General features: G+C 43.3%; 1 protein-coding gene across 1 annotated transcript; it reads right to left on the bottom strand.

Moving 5' to 3' along the window:
* Nucleotides 1-2,744: 2,744 nt before the first annotated feature.
* On the bottom strand, nucleotides 2,745-20,790 carry TLR5 (toll like receptor 5). The gene is made up of 3 exons (XM_075267109.1): nucleotides 20,500-20,790; nucleotides 10,524-10,585; nucleotides 2,745-5,706 (listed from the first exon to the last, which is right to left on the bottom strand). Exons 2-3 carry the CDS (start codon nucleotides 10,553-10,555, stop codon nucleotides 3,102-3,104), a joined length of 2,637 nt encoding a protein of 878 aa, XP_075123210.1. The 5' UTR covers nucleotides 10,556-10,585; nucleotides 20,500-20,790; the 3' UTR covers nucleotides 2,745-3,101.
* Between the last annotated feature and the right edge of the window lie 858 nt (nucleotides 20,791-21,648).

Genomic DNA, 21,648 nt, shown 5'->3' with positions numbered 1-21,648 from the left:
TCTTATTATCATTCTACATTCAATATATTTAATACAAGGTATACGCTACATGTCACAGGGTATATTATAAGAGCCATTCCAGTCACTTATGATTGTTTTTCTTAAAGGGATCCTATCACTAGATCCCAGTATATCCACTCAGCCCGCAGATAGATAAGTTAGGATCACCTGACTCAAACAGCGTTTTCCCCATGTGAATGGGTCTTTCTATTACCGAAACATCGCTGCTCTAAAGAGGTTACTGGGCCCATAGCCTGTATACTTTTTTGAATATTGTGAAAAATGGCGGTAACACAGCAATGGAGGCAGCGATTTACAAGGAGATACGATTGTATGATTCAGGTGACCCTAATCTATCTGCAGAGCTGGGGTGATATGCTGGTTCTGGCGCTCTCAGGGAGCCAAACGAGCTCCACTATATTTAAACCTAGGAGCACACGGCATACAATTTGTATACATCTTCCAGACTGACCGAGCTTTGTGTGAAGGTAAGACTCTCTATGCTCCCCCTTTTTTTGCTGTAGTTGTAAACTAGGGATTATTGGTAGCCACATTGATATAAATAACAACACAATGATGCATGCTAACGATCAGTGTTTGATATGCAATGGCTTTCTATCATGAGATTGAGATGATTTGGCACATTTACTTGTTATTATGTATATATAGATTTTTTTATATTTTAAATGATAAGGTTGGTATATGAGATTTGTTTTACTATTATTTTATAAATCATGTATTATTATTTTTTGAATTCATTGTATATTTTAACTTAGGCCTAAGTGCTTCTCTGGCCAAAAAAACGTTGAAGTGAATACTTGTTTTATCTATTTTCTAATTAGTTACGCACTTGAGAAAGGGCAGGTGTGCCCGAAACGTGGCGATTTTTTAGCGTTGTGCATCATTGTCTTTTTGAATAAAATCCTGTTGTGACCTGAGAGCGCCGTCTTTCCATTTCATTGAAAACTCTATCTGCAGGGCTGGGGTGATATGCTGGTACTGGTGACACTAACCTATCTATCTGCAGGGCTGGGGTGATATACTGGTTCTGGTGACACTAACCTATCTATCTGCAGGGCTGGGGTGATATGCTGGTACTGGTGACACTAACCTATCTATCTGCAGGGCTGGGGTGATATGCTGGTTCTGGTGACAGTAACCTATCTATCTGCAGGGCTGGGGTGATATGCTGGTACTGGTGACACTAACCTATCTATCTGCAGGGCTGGGGTGATATGCTGGTTCTGGTGACAGTAACCTATCTATCTGCAGGGCTGGGGTGATATGCTGGTACTGGTGACACTAACCTATCTATCTGTAGGACTGGGGTGATATGCTGGTTCTGGTGACACTAACCTATCTATCTGCAGGACTGGGGTGATATACTGGTTCTGGTGACACTAACCTATCTATCTGCAGGGCTGGGGTGACATGATGGGTCTGGTGACACTAACCTATCTATCTGCAGGGCTGTTCTGGTGACCAATTCCCTTTAATATCCTTTGAAGATCCCATCATGCCTCAGGATGAAGCACTTACTTCATATTCCTCTTACCCTAGGAGGAGCCTTCTATATTGCTCATTGTCGCCCCCTGCAGACTTAGCTGCCAATAAAAGTAATAGTTATGCCGTCAGCTGAACATTTGTTTAATCTCTCAATGACCCCATCCACATGCAAACTCGGCTTGGCCAAGTAGTGCATGTGTACTAAATAGGAGAGGAAGCCACTGCCAGAGGTGCCTGGGGTTGGGCAAGTGAAATCCAACTACGATGTTGGGTAAGATAAGGATTGGTCAGGCAGGAGGAGCCCATACACCTGAGATGGTCAGCTAGTCCATCAAAATCAGACGGTTTGGCCAACAGTCATGTAATATGTATGGTCAGATTTACTCCATGCCGAATCCTGCCACACACATAAAATAAGTATTGGCCAACCATTAGTTTTATTCCCCAACCTCCACCACATTTTTTTCTATGGGGAAGCTGGTGCCTTTACCTCTGGCTGTGGCTTATCTCCAGGCTTATCAAAAAGATCAGACATATCGAATTCCAGTGTGCCTGATCCTCATTACCCACAATGGCAGGTTCACCAGTGCTAAGTATGTGAACGGCCAGGAGAAAGTTAAGAACTGACATATCTTTCATATATTTCAGATGATATAATACTTCAATAATCTCTCTACTGGGAGGAGACTACAATACTGTGCAAAAGTTTTAGACAGGTATGAAAAAAATGCTGCGCCGTAAGAAATAGAAGGGTTAATTGATTATTTTTGTGAATGAAGAAAAGAGAAATGTAAATCCCATCAATATTTGGTGTGACCTTTTCCCTTTGTCTTCCATCAGTTCTTCTCGGTACTTGCAGACAGTTTTTGGCAGAACTTGGCTGAGAGGTAGGCTTGCTCCAATCCGTCTGTCTCTTCATGTCATCCCAGACAGACTGGATGATGTTGAGATCAGGGCTCTATCTTTGGGGTCCATATCATCACTTCCAGGACTCCTCCTCCAAAGGAAGAGTGACCTTTGCCCTTTGGAGGAGGAGTCCTGGAAGTGATGATATGGCCCCCACAGATATTACCTACATCCACAGAAGAGCTGTGCTCAGTTCTCCAAGATGGCGGCGGGAACAACCTCACTGCCCAGTTCTGCCAAAAACTGTCTTAAGCACCAAGAAGAACTGGCAAAGGGCAAAGGTCACACCGAATATTGATGGGATTTACATTTCTCTTTTCTTCATTCACAAAAATAAACTATTAAGGCTTTCAGAAATAGAAGGGTTCTTACTCTGCAGTATATTTTCCCACTCCTGCCTAAAATTTTTGCACATCACAGTATTTGGGAAACATTTTATATACAAATTCACATTTGGCAAAAGTGCTTCACTCACAGAGACCCAACCATGATATCCTTGTCAAATACCCCCATATTTGTTATGTCCGTATTGCGAGAAGAACTCGTATATGGGAGCAAGGTCCGAGTGGTGGGTATCTAGATGTGATCATGAGTAGGACACTCCATGATCCAATAATGTCTGTTCCAAGGTGCTGTAACGTGTCCAGAAATGTCAGACGCTGGGTGCACCTCGATTCCTTCACGACCACTCAAGAGACGTTAATTTGTTGTAACTCTAAAGTGGAACTTACTGTTGCGACTTTGACGTTCCTGTTTTTAACTTTTTCCTCGCGTAGTATTTTATAGGAAATCCTACTTAGAAACCATTCTACATCCTGGTCATCCTCAGGCCATGTCAGATATGTACACCTTTGTAAATACGCCCGGATAGGCTTGTACTTCCGCAGTTGGTAGTCTGATAGAGACCCCACCACAACCATAATGAGGACATTTTTGAGTTCCGTAAAGTATCGACTTTGGGCGTGGTTGAAGGCCTCCACGCACCATCCATCCTGCAAAAAATGCTTGGTCACCACACAGATGGTTTTCTTACTATTCCAAATGGCATCTCGAATATTTACAATATGATCTTCTCCGGGAATGAAGTTTCTTTCCTCAAAGCACAGATTGAATCGGTTCCGGTCGCTGTAGGCAAAGTCTAAGTTTTTGATAAAGACATTTTCAACCCATACAAAGTCCTTGCTGGCGTAACACAAATAAGCGTCATATTTGCAAGTATCTTCTTCGCGAGACTCCTCCTCAAGTACAGACTGTACCACCCTCTTAAAGAACCCAAAGAAAACTCCTCGGAAATGATTATATACAATCACTATTGTCATAAAGGTCACAATGACGACCGCCGAAAAGACGAATAAGGCAAACATGAGCGGCCTTAATACGGTAAGTTCATCACAGTCAGAAAACTCAAGCGTATAAAGTGAGGCCGATTTTAGGTAATCGGGAAAGCCACAAGAAATGTTCTCCCGGTCACCCAGGACAGTAGTATTCGTTTCGTTTAGCCATACCAAAAAATCCACCAGGCCACAAAGACATATAAATGGATTATATCGTAGGTCAATGGTTCCTAAATGAAGAAACACATCCGGGTTGGGTAAGAACAGTTGGTTCCTAGATACATCCAACGTTTGAAGACTGTCGGGTAGAACGTCTGAACCGATCTCTGCAATGAAGTTGGAGGATAAGTTTAGAATTTGTAAGGACGTCAGGCCACTAAAAATTCCTTCAGGAAAGAATCGAAGATGGTTCTTCGACAAATCAAGATGTTGAAGAGAAGTAAAGTTCCTAAACATGTCCAAACATTGGCTCTTTTCCCAAACGAGCTGAATCATATTATCAGATAGATCGAAGTAGAGGAGTGAATTGTCTTTAGGAATACTAACATGGTAGTTACAGGTGGCCAGTCGATTTTTTTGAACGGAGGTATACTGAACCATAGGATTCTGGAGAAACTCGAAGAGATCGGCAAGACTCGTCAGTTGGTTCTCGATAAAATTAACGATTGTGGCCTTAATTTTGGCAACCCGTACTGAATTAAGTTTATTGAGCTTCAAATTTATAAATTGGACATATGGTATAGGCTCACAAAATTCAAGACTTACTATGGCATTGTTGGATAAGTCCAGAACCTCCAATTTTGGAAGGTTCTTAAAGGCATCTTGTTGGATGATTCCAATATGGTTGTTGTATAGATGAAGTTTTTGTAAATTGGGGAGGCCATCAAAGGCATAATTGTACAACTCACCCAACAAGTTGAAGGACAAATTGAGGTGTTGGAGGTTTTGAAGGCCATTGAAGGCATTTTTCTCAATTAGGTTGATCTTGTTTTCTGCAAGACTAAGTAGAAACAGCTTGGAAAGTTTTATAAATAAGTTTGACTGTAACTTAAAAATTGATCCTTGTGAGAGGTCAAGTAACATAAGGTCACTGTTCTCGAGCCCGGCAAATGTTGAATTATCTGGATCCTGAAAGTTGTTATGGCCAAAACCTGGTCCCGTTATGTGATGACGCAAGTTTAGTTGTGAGATTTTGGTTCCGTTCAAGGCATTGCACAATGCTTTTGTGGTTCGTTCACTGAATCCATTTCCACCCAAGTGTAGCATTTCAAACTCAATATTTCGAAAAGGATTCCCACAACGTTCCCAATTGGTGGAATTCAGAGAGTAAAGCCAATTGTTGGAAATATCGAGAAGTTTAAAGTATTTCTGTTGGAAACTGTGTAAATCTCCTTCACAAAGTCTGGATATTTTATTTCCCCTCACGGATAATATTTGAAATTTGTATAAATTATAAAATCTGGGATGTGGTTTGATATAGGTGAGACTGTTAAATGAAAGGTCTAAAAATTCCAAGTTGGTCAAATCCTTGAAATAATTGTTTTCCAAAAAGGATCCATTGAGTTGGTTGTAGTATAACACAAGACCTTCGAGACGGGATAAACCGGTGAAGGCATCTTGATCGAGTACTAGCATCACGTTGTAGGACAGATCAAGATAATTCAAGTTTGGCAAATTTTTGAAACTATCCTTACGTACTATTAACTTTCTTGTTCTCTGACTATTCAGCTGCAGCGATAGTAAGTCCAGCAATGGTGGAAATGATGTGGAGTTCACTTCCGCAATGTCGTTTTCATTTAAGATCAGAGATATAATATTCATTGGTACCCAAGGAATCTTCGTTAGGTTGCAAAAATCAAACAAGGCAGTACGACTGATAGTCTTGCAGCGAAATCCATGACTCTCCAGGAGGAAAGGGCCACCGACAAAAAGGAACCCCAGGAGATAAAGGACAGTGTTCCTAAATAGAAGAAAAAAAACACTATTATCATGTTGTAGATGAGCATTTATACATCATAAAGACAAATAGAAGACCAACATATTAAGATGATCGATTTCTTGACTTGTTCTTAGGCCTTAGAATTAATTCATAGAACCATAATACAACCAAGATTCCAAAAAATTTCAAAAAGACAAGGGATAAACATCCCAGTAGGGCCAACAAGGCTTTAGATGTAGTGGCAACATATTCCAAAGAACCCTCTATGAAGATTGCTGGTCGATCTGTATGTAATGGAATGTTCTATGTACATTGAATAGGTTTCGGTGTTTTGTGTCTTTGACTACCTTCACTAAGTAGAACTTAAAGGGTTTGTAAAGACTTTATAGAGGAGCGGTTCTGTCCGCAGATCCTTCTTTAAAAGCCAAAGTGTAATCTTTGTCCTGGACTGGCTTAGCACCGAGCGGTGGTTTTGGGAGGCCACTGGAGCAGCGCTGCTCCAGCAGCCTCCCCTCACGCTCAGGCAGAGAGCAGGTCCTCTCCGTGCCTGCTCTCTGCCTGCGAATTGTGCTAAGCCCCGCCCCTTCTCTTCGCCACGCCCCCTTCACTCCGCCCCCTCCTCCCAGGGGGGGGGCGGCGGCTTTCTGTAGTTCGCCTCGGGCGGCGAAAGGGGCAGGTTCACCCCTGTGTAGATGGGCGTAATTGTGGTGCATTTTTAGCATGTGGCCCTTTGTTGCACCCTGCTCACCACTTTTTGTGCGCAGTCTGGAGAGGAAGGCAGGGTGGGGGTGCTTCAGACAGACAAATGTATTATAACTCATGACTGAAAACTGGTGTGTTTTATAGGAAATCTATGTCAGGCCTAAATGATATACGGTAACCTTACACTCTGGCACGCAGAAGTGCGCCTGATTTATTAAGGGGAGAGCGGAGCGAAGGGGGCGTGGCCGAGTGGCGTTAGCAGGCAGAGAGCAGAGCGTCACCGAGCGGCCCCCCCAATCCACAGCTTGTCCTGGACTGGCTTAGGTAAGCAAAAATGCCGCCCTCCCCGGGGCCCTGGCATAGCGCCGCCTGAAGCGGTCGCTTCAGGTCGCCCCATGGGAGGTGCGGCGCTGCCTAAACCTATATAGATTTTTTTAAAAGTGAGAGGAGGGGGGTGGTGGTTCAATGTGGGAAACAGTAGGCCCTCTTAGTGCCCCCTCACAATATAATAGTCTTAGTGCGCCCACACGGTGTATTGTCCCCTACGTGTCCCCACACAGTACACTGTAATTCCCTTCAGTAGGCCCCCACATGGTATAATGCGCCAACATGGTACAATGCCCCCTTATAACCCCACACAGAATAATGCCCCCTTTATGCCCCCAAACAAAATAATGTCCTCTTATGGCTAACTCATAGTATAACGACCTCAGACCCCATACAGTATGATGTCCCAGATAAGACCCCACACGGTTTGTGGCCTATGTATATAGATACAGAATAAGGGTAGTGAACTGAGCCTTTGCCCTGTGTGAATGAAAGCCTATCTACAGCTCTGCCTATGAGTGGTGAGTATTGAGGTCTATACTCGCTGCTCACTCCCCAGACCCTGCGGTACCCAATGAGTGCTTGCTTTATTAATGATCGATGTGCCGATTGGTTACAGGCTAAATCTGGTAACCAATGAGCTGCTATTTTCATCATCATGATTCAAGAGCGGCGCTGGGCCAGGGTCAACAAGGTGGTTGTTTTAACCGTGAGACTGCCCCCTTGTGTACTCCCATGGTTACAGCAATACATAAATGGACTGGTTGAAAAGCTGGTTGGTCGTCCTTAACTGTGCACTGGTGATAGTTCGCTTGTAGCTGGTATAGCAGGTAGTGTAATCCTGGAAACATTAGAATAAAAGACTATACAGCCAGGAATCCTTAATGTTTTTGCTTTAGGCCGTTGGCATACTAGAGATCCTGGTGTTATATGGCTTCTTCATGATGCTATACATGTGTCCTGCCTTTCATCACGAGTCAGTAACATTTCACCACCTGCTTTGTGTCAGGTCCTCAGTCTCACTTTCCAGTTTCCTACAAATCCTGCCAATTCACTTTGTCAAACATCCAGAGCAGCGAACAATCACTGTTCTCATTGTCCATCGTCTATTACAGCGAGTGACGGATGTGTATGACAATAAAGGAGTCATCTAACCAGAGGATATATCCTTACTACAATAGTCTTAGATGGAAAGTATGCACATGTTCAACTCTGACCATCAGTTCAAAAATGGATATGATCTTCAGAAGAAGTTTAGATACTTTGTAAATATATTACATTACTTATCTATAATACTATTCCTGTATTATACTCCAGAGCTGCGCTGACTATCCTGCTGGTACAGTCACTGTGTACATACATTACATTACTTATCCTGTACTGATCCTGAGTTACATCCTGTATTATACTCCAGAGCTGCACTCACTATTCTGCTGGTGCAGTCACTGTGTACATACATTACATTACTTATCCTGTATTATAATCCAGAGCTGCGCTCACTATTCTGCTGGTGCAGTCACTGTGTACATACATTACATTACTTATCCTGTACTGATCCTGAGTTACATCCTGTATTATACTCCAGAGCTGCACTCACTATTCTGCTGGTGCAGTCACTGTGTACATAAATTACATTACTTATCCTGTACTGATCCTGAGTTACATCCTGTATTATACTCCAGAGCTGCGCTCACTATTCTGCTGGTACAGTCACTGTGTACATACATTACATTACTTATCCTGTACTGATACTGAGTTACATCCTGTATTATACTCCAGAGCTGCACTCACTATTCTGCTGGTACAGTCACTGTGTACATACATTACATTACTTATCCTGTATTATACTCCAGAGCTGCGCTCACTATTCTGCTGGTACAGTCACTGTGTACATACATTACATTACTTATCCTGTACTGATACTGAGTTACATCCTGTATTATACTCCAGAGCTGCGCTCACTATTCTGCTGGTGCAGTCACTGTGTATATACATTACATTACTTATCCTGTACTGATCCTGAATTATATCCTGTATTATACTCCAGAGCTGCGCTCACTATTCTGCTGGTGCAGTCACTGTGTAAATACATTACTTATGTTATACTGTGTGGGGGACAGTAAAGGGGATATTTTGACCTGCATATGAAGAGGGCTGTTCAGTAAAGAGGGGGCATGGCCTAAAATTTTGGATTATTGCACCTCCCAGACATAATTTTGCTTGGGTCCCCCAAAATGGCAAGTCTGCCTCTGTACACAGGGATCCCGAGGTCACTGTCATATAAACATCTAGGACTTGTACAGTAAGTGACATTATATTTGCAGATTTCTGGATTGCACAATCGCAGCTCTCGGGCTTTTTAGGTAACACACCCTGTGCACAAACACAATCAGATCATTGTGTGGGGCAGCGAGCAGGTAACCCATCTGGTGAGGACTCCTCGGCCTTTCCAGCTGCTTACTATGCAGTAGTCAGTTGTTTTCCTATAAATCTGCAAGTCAGAAAACATCTCCAGTTTGTATTGCAATAGACGCAATATTGAAATTATTTGCAAAAACACTTTGCGAATTTGTAATGCTCAGAGGCGTGTGTGACGAGTCAGCCAAGCTGTTGTACATCTCATTTAGTAAATGTTACATTTTTGCAGAAATTGTTGCAATCGTACGCCAGTAAGGTGGTGGCATAGATAGTATGGCACCATCTTAGTCCTGGTTCACATCTACATTTGGGAATCCGCTTAGGGACCCCCAAAAGAAATACCAAACGCATTAAAAAGTGGTGAGCAATGAAACCACACAGACCCCATAGACTATAATGAGGTCTGTCTGTTTTCCGCGCGGTGTCCGTACGAATCATGTAGAGAGAAAAGTACTTCAAGCTGTGGACACTGTGCGGAAAACACACAGACCCCATTATAGTCTATTGGGTCTGTGTGGTTTCATTGCTCACCACTTTTTAATGCATTCGGTATTCATATAACTTTATGCAACATTTGTAGAATTACAGTAATGCAACTCTGTTTTAGGTCTACCCGCTTTGATCCTGGTTTGTCTGACTTCGCTTCTGACTACTCCACTGTACCACATTCTATTTTTACCCTACCTCTATTACCTGACCCCTGCTTGTCTGGTGTTAAGGACTGTGTTCTTGCAAATGAGAGCTTTGGAGCAATGGCAATGCCTTCATTGCTCTAAAGAGTTCAGTTACATATGGGCTAAAACAGCGATATCTCTGCAACAGAGACAGCGATTCACAAGGGGAGAACACTGTATTATTCAGATGACACTAACCTATCTATCTGCAGGGCTGGGGTGATATGCTGGTTCTGGTGACACTAACCTATCTATCTGCAGGGCTGGGGTGGTATGCTGGTTCTGGTGACAGTAACCTATCTATCTGCAGGGCTGGGGTGATATGCTGGGTCTGGTGACACTAACCTATCTATCTGCAGGGCTGGGGTGGTATGCTGGTTCTGGTGACAGTAACCTATCTATCTGCAGGGCTGGGGTGATATGCTGGTTCTGGTGACAGTAACCTATCTATCTGCAGGGCTGGGGTGATATGCTGGTTCTGGTGACACCCCCTTAACCCTTTCCATGCTGGTGTCTAGTGCCATGCTACATCTTGCCATCACGTTGGTTGTTTCTGATTTACTTGTTCGTTCTATCAGTCCGTGAGGATTAGTGTATACTCTTCCACTTTCATCTTGACCTTCTGCTATTGTGCACTTTGCTTCTCCCCACCTGTTCTTCTGGGATATCCCAGTCTACTTTCCTGCCTTAAAATTATATAAAATTATAGATACTTACATGATGGCCCTCGTCTCAGTAATGGTGGCCATGGCTGCAATCCTGATCCTAGTCAGAAGTTACTGTAGTCAGAAGAAGAAATAAGAAGTGTTACAGAAGCATAACATGGCCCCATACACACAGCAGTGTATTTTCAGCTCAGAGTAAGATACAGGACAGTTCCTATTTTGCGCCATCCACTCAGTTCAAATCATGACCCGACTACACACAAAGTTGTGTCCATGTAGCCTTAAGATCCATGTACATGACTGTGTGTGAATTTGAGTTGGGGGACGAACTAATCATGTAATGTATTTGGATGACATTCAGAGTGAAATGTGATTTTATTCCATGATGGATTCACGTTTATGGGGCTTCTGGATCCATTCTGATCCGATAAACACAGATGAACCACCCGCAGCTCCTTATAGACCGGGCTTTAGTGTCCTATATCGCCCTGTTGTAAATCCATCCGTGTCCACATTTACTGTAAACAAATCTGTATACTTACCTAGACGAGTCCGCTGAGTCTGCTGCTCCGGGCGCCTGCGCGGTTCTTCAATGTAGCCGAGGACATAGGCTTCTTATTTGCAAAACGTGAAGTATATGCAGAAACGTTCTGGTATATAGACACGCTGCACCCGGGAATGTCAGGAATGTTCTTCCATCTGCCAGGCTTTTCTTCCCCTCTCTCAACTGATACATATACATTTACTAAGCAGACACGCAACTCCTTCTCCGGCCTCCACTAAATCTCCACGTGGTTGTCATCTGAAGACCTGTCCTGTCTCTTAAAGGGAGTCTAAAACACCATCCTAACTAACAATAGCCAATCTTCATAGCCAAAAAACGAGGAAGCAATGCAGACTTATTCATATTATTATGGATATGCAAATTAACTTGCAAGTGCATTGGAGGCGGGCTCTGATTTGCCAGATTTGCCTACAGACAGCTCTGACTCTTTGCCGCCTCTGCCTGCGTCATGGCTGTCTGTAGGCAAATTGGGCAAATTGAGTCACTTGCAAGGTGATTTTCTCTGTATTGCTTTGTGGCCACTAAGTTGCATTTCTGCTCCTTTGGGGGGGGGGGGGGGAGGTATAACAAGGTCTATTTTGCCTCAGCCCACAGTGAAATTTTCTGCTATGAAACCAAGGTCCATTGAAAGAACTAACAGTCTGCCTGGACTTGTAGAAGTGAATGGATCCGTGGAGAACACTAACAGCACATGGACCACAATCACTGATGTGTGAATAAGCCCCAATAGTGGTTGCAATGAACCGACTTCCTCGGCTTTCACACACCACTCGCTGCTGTTCTATCCTCACAATGACTTTTATATTTGCTTTCTCCGTGGTATTCAATGAGTTTTTATTGATTGTGCTTATCAAAGTGGGATCTTACATCTAATAATTTCTTTACAAGAAGGTGGAAGTTCAGCCAGAAACCGGCGGGCCTGACGTACCGAGAAAACAAGGCACCACCCTGTTACTAAACACAGATAGGGCCACCCTTACCTTAACTTTCGTTACAGAAGACCTCTCCTCACCTCTACCAACTCTAGCTCATTTCATCCTTTAATAGCTGCCCCTCCACCAATTCTGGCACAGGTGGATTTTTTTTCTCTAGCCCCCACCATTCCTGAGCAATTGGTGCAGTTAGTCTTAGTGCCTGATATAGTAACTAGATTTCCTAATGACAAGTGGGTGTTGTCAGGCAGAAGTAGACAAGAGGGCAGGATTCTCAGCTCTGACAACTGTCCACCTTAGTTTAGAGCTCTAGGTCATGCCCACTTGCCTAACTCACCTAACACCATCTACTTGATATTAGAGAGTCACCAAAACTACCTGTAGTGACTGTTCAGGAACGGTGGGGACTAGAGATTAAATTGTAAGTGCACCAGAATCAGTGGAGGGGCGGCTATTAAACGGCAAAGAGAGCTGGTAAAGGTGGTGAAAGGGTCTCTTTAAAATGGGTTTTCACACAAGTTCCCTGAAGCACCAATGAAATGAAGGACTTTGCAAGTCATTTCTATGAGATTGCTGTGAATGCGATCTCCAGCAATGAATGTCCACCACCTCCTCTGACATGGGGCACTGAGGGGGTATCTTCAGGCTCCCGTGCTTGGGATCGCTGGAGTCCCCAGGGGTCAGATCCTCAGAAATCAAACATTTTTGCCCTATATGAGTGACCTATCCTGGGCATATGTCATTTATATCATAGTCCTGGAAAACACTTAACTAAACCATTCACAACTTGAATGAGCACAGCACTAACGGCGAACTTCTGCCTCTTCGTTACAACAATGAGTGGGAGTAATTGCAATTGGTTTTGGCCTAGATAAAATGGGAAAGGGTGTGATTTTGAGGTATGGGCTTCACATTAAGGTATAATATTTCTGATTGTGCTGGGGTAGTTAAGGGGTTAATGTCTTTTTTCCTTGGTGGTATAGGACGCCTATATTGTTGAAGCTTTAAGTCTGAATACGGATTAATGGATTATCGCTGGTGCCCTAAATCAGGGAAACATTTGCTGAAAGCACTTCTGGTGGTCTAGGGTTGAAAATGGTTGTTGACTGCATCTCTGGTGATCTAGTGCATTAAGGGGTCCATATCAGTATTCCTGGTGGTCTAGGACAGTAAAGGGTCAACATCAGCATTCCTGATGGTCATGGGTAGTAAGGAGTTAATATCCGAATACTTGGTGGTTTAGGGCATTATGGGTCCTGGTCAGTATCCCTGGTGGTCTAGGGAATTAAAAGGTTAATGTCAACATCCTTGGTGGTCTAGGGTAGGTTCGGGTTCATGTCAATGTCTTTGGTAGTTAGGGCAGTAAGGGGTTAATACCAGCACCCATAGTGGTCTAGGTTATTATCCCTGGTGTTTTTTTTTTAGGGTATTAAGGGGTCAATTTCAGCATCACTAAGTAAGTGGTTAATATTTGCATTCTTGGTGGTCTAGGACAGAGAAGGGGTTACTCTCCGCCTCTCTGATGGTCTACTGTGTTCATAGAGTTAATCATACCTGGAGTGTATTGGATTATTCACCTTCTCAGACTCCTGTGATGTCTCCTCTTACAGGTAGCTGAGGGCCATGTGCATGTCACGTGTACCCTGCGCTCCGAGTAGGGGGCCGTAGTGAGGACCGAGCTGAGCTGGCAAATTATAACTGCCATCAGTTACACTCTAACCTTTAAGGATGAGTGGTTCGGTGTTATTAGTAGTTTGGGGTTTATTGCACAATTGTTCACTTCTCCAAACACTTTAAAGGGGTTGTCCAATTTCAGACCAATATTGAGAGACCAATGTTATTGTTTGTATAATAAGAAGTTGCACAATGTTCCAATATACTTTCTGTATCAGTTACTCACCGTCTTGTAGATCTCTGCTTGCTGTCATACATTCTGCTTACGTCTAGCGGATGAAATTCTGACCATGGTCATGTGACACACGAGCCATTGTCACGTGATATATAGTCCATGGTCATGTGATGGACACGCAGGTGCACAGCTCGTTACCAGACAGATGTCTGATGGCTGTGACTACATCAAGCTGTGCACCTGTGTGTCCATCACATGACCATGGATTTTACATCACATGACCACGGCTCGTATGTCACATGACCACGGTCAGACTTTCATCCGCTAGACGTAAACAGAATGTATGACAACAAGCAGAGATCTAGAAAACTGTGAGGAACTGATACAGAAAGTGTATTGGAAAATTGTACAACTTCTTATTATACAAATAATAGCAAAATATTTGTCTCTCAATGTTGGTCTGACAGTGGACAATTCCTTTAAACTTTTTTTTACTTGTATTTTAACCATTTAGGGTATGTTCACACGGTAGGAAACGAAGAGGAATTCCTCTTCATTTTCCACTGCCAGCATTTACGCAACGATCTAGCCACGATGGGATGCCAATGCAGGGCATGATGGGCCTAAGCAGCAGGGAGTCTCAAGCCGCAGACCTCACGGCTGAATCAGCCATAGAATCCATGGCAAGATGGAGCAGGAGGCTTCTTTTTTCCGTGTCCTGCTGTGATCTCTGCCTCCCATTGAAAACAATGGGAGGCGGATTCCAGGAAGGGCAGATGAAGGGGGGGGGGGGCAAGAAACTGGGGGCAGAGATAGGGGGGACAAGAAACTGGGGGCAGAGATAAGGGGGACAAGAAACTGGGGGCCGATGAAGTGGGGGAACAAGAAACTGGGGGGAGATGGGGGACAAGAAACTGGGTGCCGATGAAGGGGGGATAAGAAACTGGGGGGCAGAGATGGGGGACAAGAAACTGGGGGCAGATGAGGGGGGACAAGAAACTGGGGGCCGTTGAAGTGGGGGAATAAGAAACTGGGAGCAGAGATGGGGGGACAAGAAACTGGGGGCCGATGAAGTGGGGGAACAAGAAACTGGGGGCAGAGATGGGGGGACAAGAAACTGGGGGCAGAGATGGGGGGGACATGAAACTGGGGATAGAGATGGGGGGACAAGAAACTGGGGGCAGAGATGGGGGGGACAAGAAACGCGGATCAGCGCCACCGCCAACCCGCAGACGAAGTCGCGGGTAACTGCTAGTCTGAATAAATATAATATAGTTACCTATCCATGTTCTATGACTTTTATTTAATAAAAGCTATTTTTATTAAAAAATAATTGAGTGTATAAGAGATGCACATTTTAAAGGATTATTTTTTATTGAACTTTTTTTTTGCTAGAGACATGCAGCAGCTTACTTTACTCTCTCCATTGAAAACACAGTCAATGAATGAACATTTTCACGTTATGGCGCTGTACCAAATAGTCACCGCCATACAGTGTGACTGGACGGATGTTTGTTAATGCAATACTAAGGTCCATTTAAAGAGGAATTTTCACCACCTCCACCTGTTGTTTTTATTTATAGCCGCCCCCTCCATTGATTCTAGACAAGGGAAGCAGAGAACCGAAGGTCCGTAGCAGAGAATCTGCGCCCACTGGTTATGGAAAAGGAGGCAGCAAGCCAGTAGTTCCCAATTAAGAGCTTTTTATTGAAGTGAGTATAATCACAACGCGTTTCGGGCCAAACACTGGCCCTTTCTCAAATGCAAAAATTACAGGTCACATTGGGCCAAATGCCCAGCATCACGTATCTGGTCCGACGTGACCTGTAATTTTTGCACTTGAGAAAGGGCCGGTTTTTGGCCCGAAACGCGTTGTGATTATATTCACTTCCATAAAAAGCTCTTAATTGGGAACTATTGACTTGTTGCCTCCTTTTCCATTACCAGAGGGCACGGATTCCCTGCTACGGACCTTCGGTCCGCTGCTTCTCTTGTCCATTGTTTGTCCAGTCCTCCGGTACACAGGTCGAACTGCTGCCACCTGGAATCTATTAGTGATCCAGAGAGTTGTTGCTATCTCACAACCTCCGAAGGTGAGAGGCCATCTGGTCTAATTCAACTTCATCATCATTCCGTACCTGCCAGTTTTAAATACTACACTCAGTACGCTCGGTGTCCCTCTCCCTTTATTTTCCCCCCATTGATTCTGGCACAGTTAGCCCCCTCCATTCCTGAGCAATCAGTGCTGTTAGTTTTGATGTCTAATATGATAACTAGACTACCTAATGTCCAATGGGTGGTGTCACACAGCAAAAACAAGGGGGGTGTGACTCTGAGGTCTGATACTGTCCTCATCTGATTTGAGCTCTGAGTCACGCCCCTATGTCTGCTTCTGCCTTGCCACCACCCTCTGGACATTAGGGAGTCTAGTTATCATATCAGCTACCAAAAGTAACTGTATGGATTGCTCAGAAATGATGAGGACTAGAGATAAAATTCCAACTGTGCTGGAATTAAAGGATGGAAAAAAAAACCAGTGGGTAAAATTCCTGCACTCAAAGATTTGGTAAAAAAAATTAATATATTTATATTTTTTAATGTATTAAAAAAAAAAAGAAAGAGAGAAAGAAAGAAAAAAAAATTGCATCCCGTGTGCATCACGGAAGGAACATGTAATTCCTCAAGCGTCTACAATAATATTGCTTTACTGACTCATTAATACCTGAATTGCATGATATTTTTTCAGTCGCTCATATTAAGTATAGTCAAGCCTGACTGCGATCCGGGGTGGAAGAGTTACAGCAAAGGTTATAACCGCAACTCACAGGGGGTAACAAGGGCCGCTGTGGACTTCTCTGCATGGATGGAGCAGAATACATAAATCTAGTCGGAGATGAAACCTGAATACCACCATACTAGGGATATAATATACTGTTGTCTACTAGGCCGCATCTGAAGCCTGTGCTGACCATGGCAAGAGGACAACTGAACAGTACTTGGTTACACATTGGAACATACTTGCACCCGAAGAATGTTCTATCTGTTGTTATAGGACTGATACCTGCAACTATAGGACCAATGTAAGCTATCATACACCTTACTACAAAAGGGTGAAATCTCACTAGTCCAGTAATGCATAGCTCGTGCCAATTTTTGCTGTAATTTAGACAATTCAGGTTCCTGAGAAGAACTAGTAATGGTCCCTGTGGTAGCTGTTCACAAGGCCTAGCTACTGCGGAGGTCAAGGTAACAGTACCATCTACTGCAGAGCTGGCCGTACATCATAGATCTGTATCAGGAACAAGTTTGGCGAACCATCTAATGTACGTGGGGGCAATGTAACTCTCCCCTGACGGTGGATAAGAATCAGAGAGATGTCTTCCAAGCGACTCTGGCTTCAACTTCTATCTATCGCCAAATCTTTGAACCCCTTATACTGGGTATCCGAATCCCCTCCCACAGTATCTCACTTTCTATGAAAGTCTCTCACGATTTCAGGATGTCAGGGTAGATAAGGATTGTAGAGATTGATTTCTGGTTGTTGGGGTAGATAAGGATTGTAGAGATTGATTTGAGGAATTCAAGGTAGATAAGGATAGTAGAGATAGATTTCAAGAAGTCAGGGTAGAGGTAGATAAGGATCTGAGATATGGAGGACCATTGAAGAGCCAGCGCTTCATATATATTAAAGCACAGATGAGCACACTGATATACCTACAAAATGGATCATGGGTACTATACACATAGTAACCATGGTATGTTGAGAATTGTCCAACAATATAACATGTATTGAGACCTCCCGACTGTCCCCAATTCAGAAGTAAATTTAAAGAGTAAATGGTCATGTTCGATTTCAATATTCCCACATCTAAAGTCCTGCCATGACAAGTTGCATATAGAGTTATCTGGATTTAGTATGTCTGGATGTGTGACAACCGCTTGCCCCCTTCTCACCATGTCTTACCAGAGATGTTACTTGAAGCTCCTGGATCCCAATGTATATAGGATAGAGCCTACCACCGATAATGCTCCACATATAGTCCTAGAATCTTGGTGGAAGGAGGTCCTTTGGGTCACCTCGGGCATCAGGGTCTGGGTAGAACTACAATCTCTGCATCTTCTATAGCTCTGTAACCTGCACTCAGTCGGCTATGACGGTCACGGTTTTGCTGACTCAAACTTATTTCCCAACACTTCTATCCTAGGGCTTTTAGGAACCTGAACTACTTGCGACATTCAATGGAGGAAGTGAAGTACAAGAATGTGAGATAGCAGGGGCCACACGGTGGCTCAGTGGTTAGCACTGCAGCGCTGGAGTCCTAGTGTTCAAATCCCGCCAAGGGCATAAAATCATCTGCAAGGAGTTTGTATGTTCTCCCTGTGTTTGCATGGATTTCCATCCCATATTCCAAAAAAGACATACTGATAGGGAAAAATGTACATTGTGAGCTCTATGTGGGGCTCACAATCTACATTTAAAAAAAAAAAAAAAAAAAAAAAAAAAAAGAATGTGAGATAGCAGATAGTATTATGCCAATCCTGTCTTGTAAAAATGAACATACGCTCATGGGAACAAAAAAAAATCATGTACTGTATGCCCAACCTAAAAGTAAATATTGGTGCAGAAATGTAACAAAAGTACCCACAGTACTAGCTGTTATGGTACAAGGAACATATGTATAAAGTCGGAGAGTCATCAAAGACAACCCCTATTACATTCCAACTACTATGATGATGGAGTGATGGGTCTGGCTTGTGATACCTCCACTGATTTTGCCCGGAGGAGGTCTTCTCTGGCCAAGTAGATGAGTGGGCATCCATGTAATACTTTTGAGTCTTTCAGAGCAGAAGCCTCTCTTAGGGTATGTTCACATGGTGTCCTCTGGTCTCTTATCACATCATTCAAGCTTATAACAGGAGACTTGGGACCCTGACTGATCAGCAGAATGAAGATCATGGATCAGGTATAGTTCATCAACGTATTTTTTCCTAATAATCCTGTTTACTTAAAGTCATTGTTTAACCAAGTACAACAACCCCGGCGCTCACGGCCAGACACTTTTCGCACCCATTCAAATGAATGGGTTCGGGCAGGAAACGGAAACCTGTATAAACGGAGACCGGGCACAGATGTGAACAAGCCCTTAGTAAGTTTTATCTCTGATCAGGATAGTGAAGCCTTGCAGCTCTTGGTGGTCGATCTTCCTAGACTGTTATTAATGGCTTATGGGTTATTTCTACACAAATCCCAGGACGCTTCCTTGCACAGACGTACCTTAAATAAAAATGGCCTCAGGATACAAAATTTTCTACATACAATTGTCCTTTCTGGCCCATTGTAAGACCCAGTTCACATCTGCATTCGGGCGATTCTGTTTCCCTCTCCGCATGAAGAAGGCATTTTTCATGCAGAGAGAAAAGTCCCGGAAGCAGCACTTTGATCTGCATTTTTTTGTGCAGAAAGCACATGGACCACATTATAGTCTATGGGGTCCTCTGATTTCCTAAGATAACCGCTTATATGCAATGGACATTAAATAACTGTAGTGTGAACCTAACCTAAGGATAAGTTAACATCTGTGCTGGATTTCCAATTTTTATTGGAACAGAAAAATGTAAATGACAGATACAAATGGATTCTAAAGGACTCCCATTGATCAGGGGCCGTTAGGTGTCCATTATGGTACCATCATTTTCCAACTCAGATATGAGCATAGGCTTAGAGCTTGTCATATAGAAAGGACAATAAGGCAGCCGAGCCCCTGCGTGATCATCACATGACCAGAGCTTTATTCTCTGGAAGTAAACGCTGATTGTTCCCAGTGAATGACAGCAAGCAGAGGTGTTGAAAACCTTTAAAAAAAACCCCTTAAACTCGTCCTACACGGTAGAATTTTTTTGTCCACTTCTAACTAAGTGTTCAATAAGAACATGAATGAAATGGTTAAAACATACACTTTCACTGATCGATCATACGGTACTGAGCAAAAAATTTAGGCAGGTGTAGAAGAATGTGCAAAGTTAGAAAGCTTTCAGAAATAGAAGGGCTAATAATTTATTTTTGTGAATGAAGAAAGAGAAATGTAAATCCCGTCAATATTCGGTGTGACCTTTGCCCTTTGTCTTCCATCCGTTCTTCTCGGTACTTGCAGACAGTTTTTTGGCAGGGAGATTCTTCCCACGCCACCTTGAAGAAGATCTGTGGACGTAGGCTTGCTCCAATCCGTCTGTCTCTTCATGCAATCCCAGACAGACTGGATGATGTTGCGATATATCTATATCCTCACTCCCAGGACTCCTCCTCCAAAGGGTAAAGGTCACACCCAATATTGATGCGATTTTACATCTCTATTTCATAAAACAAACTATTAACCCTTCCATTACCGACAGCATTCTTACTGGTCAGCCTTTATTCCACACCTGCCTAAAACATTGCATAGTACTAGATATCTGTCGAAATTATTGAGCGATGTAATAAAATAATTTCTCGAGTGCGCCAACTTTTTGGAAAACTCAGTGATTACAGCAGGTCACGTGCGATGTTCAATCCTAAATCTGTGCAAGGTCATCTCTATAAACAAACAGTAAGTATTACGTAACCGCTATGGGAAACCTTAAGGGGGCCGGTATTTTGTCTACTACCCCCCAGCAATGTTTTGGACGTTGTCCACATTCTACTCACCTAATGCCAAGGATTTCAGGACACAGATGTGATTCCATTCTCTTAGCACGGAGCCAGCTGCAGACATATCCGTACTTGTAGGACAGGCTGCTCCACATAACAACTCATGTCCTGCTAATCTTGAGTAAAGTCGGAGGAATGAGAGTGTTGGAGTCTCCTCCCCAGCCAACCTCCTCCCTCTCCCCTTCTCAGCATGGGCACTGTGTACTAGTGACCTGCAGGACGGTAGTAAATTTCGCACTTATGTCACAGACACACACGTGAGTTCCCTTCATTGTTCGATTCGTTTGCCATTTCGAGTTTGGATTGAAGTCGTCTGGAAGTCGCTGGGAAGGAATGGCGTCTGTGTAATGCTGCGGTATCTCCCTGGGGTTAGATGGAATTACGTGGAGTACAAGGGCTAAGCCTCAAACTGCATACATTACCTCTTGTGCTGGCACACATCTGAGAAGGGCTTGGACGCTCACTCCCAGACTTCTACAGTCTCCGTGCGCTTTTTAACCGCTTTTATAGAATTTAACCCCTTGAGGTCTATTTTCGCTCTTTAGGAATAACAATTTTTTGCTTTTTCGCTTTCCCATCACTTGGTTCCAAAAGATGTAACTTTTTTATCTTCCATCTCTTTGTTGAGACTAGTGCTTTATAGTGGCATATTTTCGGGGTACATATCATTGATGGATCAAGTTTTGTTAAATTTTTTGTGGGGTAAAAAAAAAAATAAAAAAAAATTGTGAGAATTTTTAATTTTTTTTTAGATATGTTTACACTGTTTACATGCGGTATAAATAGCGTGCACTGGTGGTTTGTAATGAGTCTGGTTCATTATGAATTTTCCAAAAATTTTGGGGTTGGCTGAACCCCAATGTTTGGGAGTTTGCCAGATACATAACAATATTATACATTGGGGTCTCTCCAAACCCTGGACAATAATGATCAGTGGTCCAGGAGAAATGCAGAAAAATGACAAGCTGTTGTGTTTACCTTCCCTCACTTCTCCTGGGCTCCTTCAAGGCACCCATCGTTTGTTTCTGGGTGTCTTCTGACCTCCTGTGTTTTGTTGGCTGCCCCAGAGGAAAACTGAGACTTGAGATTGGCCCAGTTACAGGTCTTAGTGGTCCCCACCTTAGGGAACTATCCCATCGTAGTACC

This window comes from Leptodactylus fuscus, chromosome 3 (genome assembly GCF_031893055.1).
Source record: "Leptodactylus fuscus isolate aLepFus1 chromosome 3, aLepFus1.hap2, whole genome shotgun sequence".
In the NCBI taxonomy this organism is placed as follows: domain Eukaryota; kingdom Metazoa; phylum Chordata; class Amphibia; order Anura; family Leptodactylidae; genus Leptodactylus; species Leptodactylus fuscus.
Note: the sequence above shows the minus strand (reverse complement) of the source record. Positions and strands in the feature narration are given on the sequence as shown.

Coding starts and splice junctions, on each gene's coding strand:
- TLR5 (XM_075267109.1), bottom strand. CDS start 10,555: ATGGCCACCATTACTGAGACGAGGGCCATCAT. Junction 5,707..10,523: donor ACTGAGACGAGGGCCATCAT/GTAAGTATCTAT, acceptor TCTTCTATTTAG/GAACACTGTCCTTTATCTCC.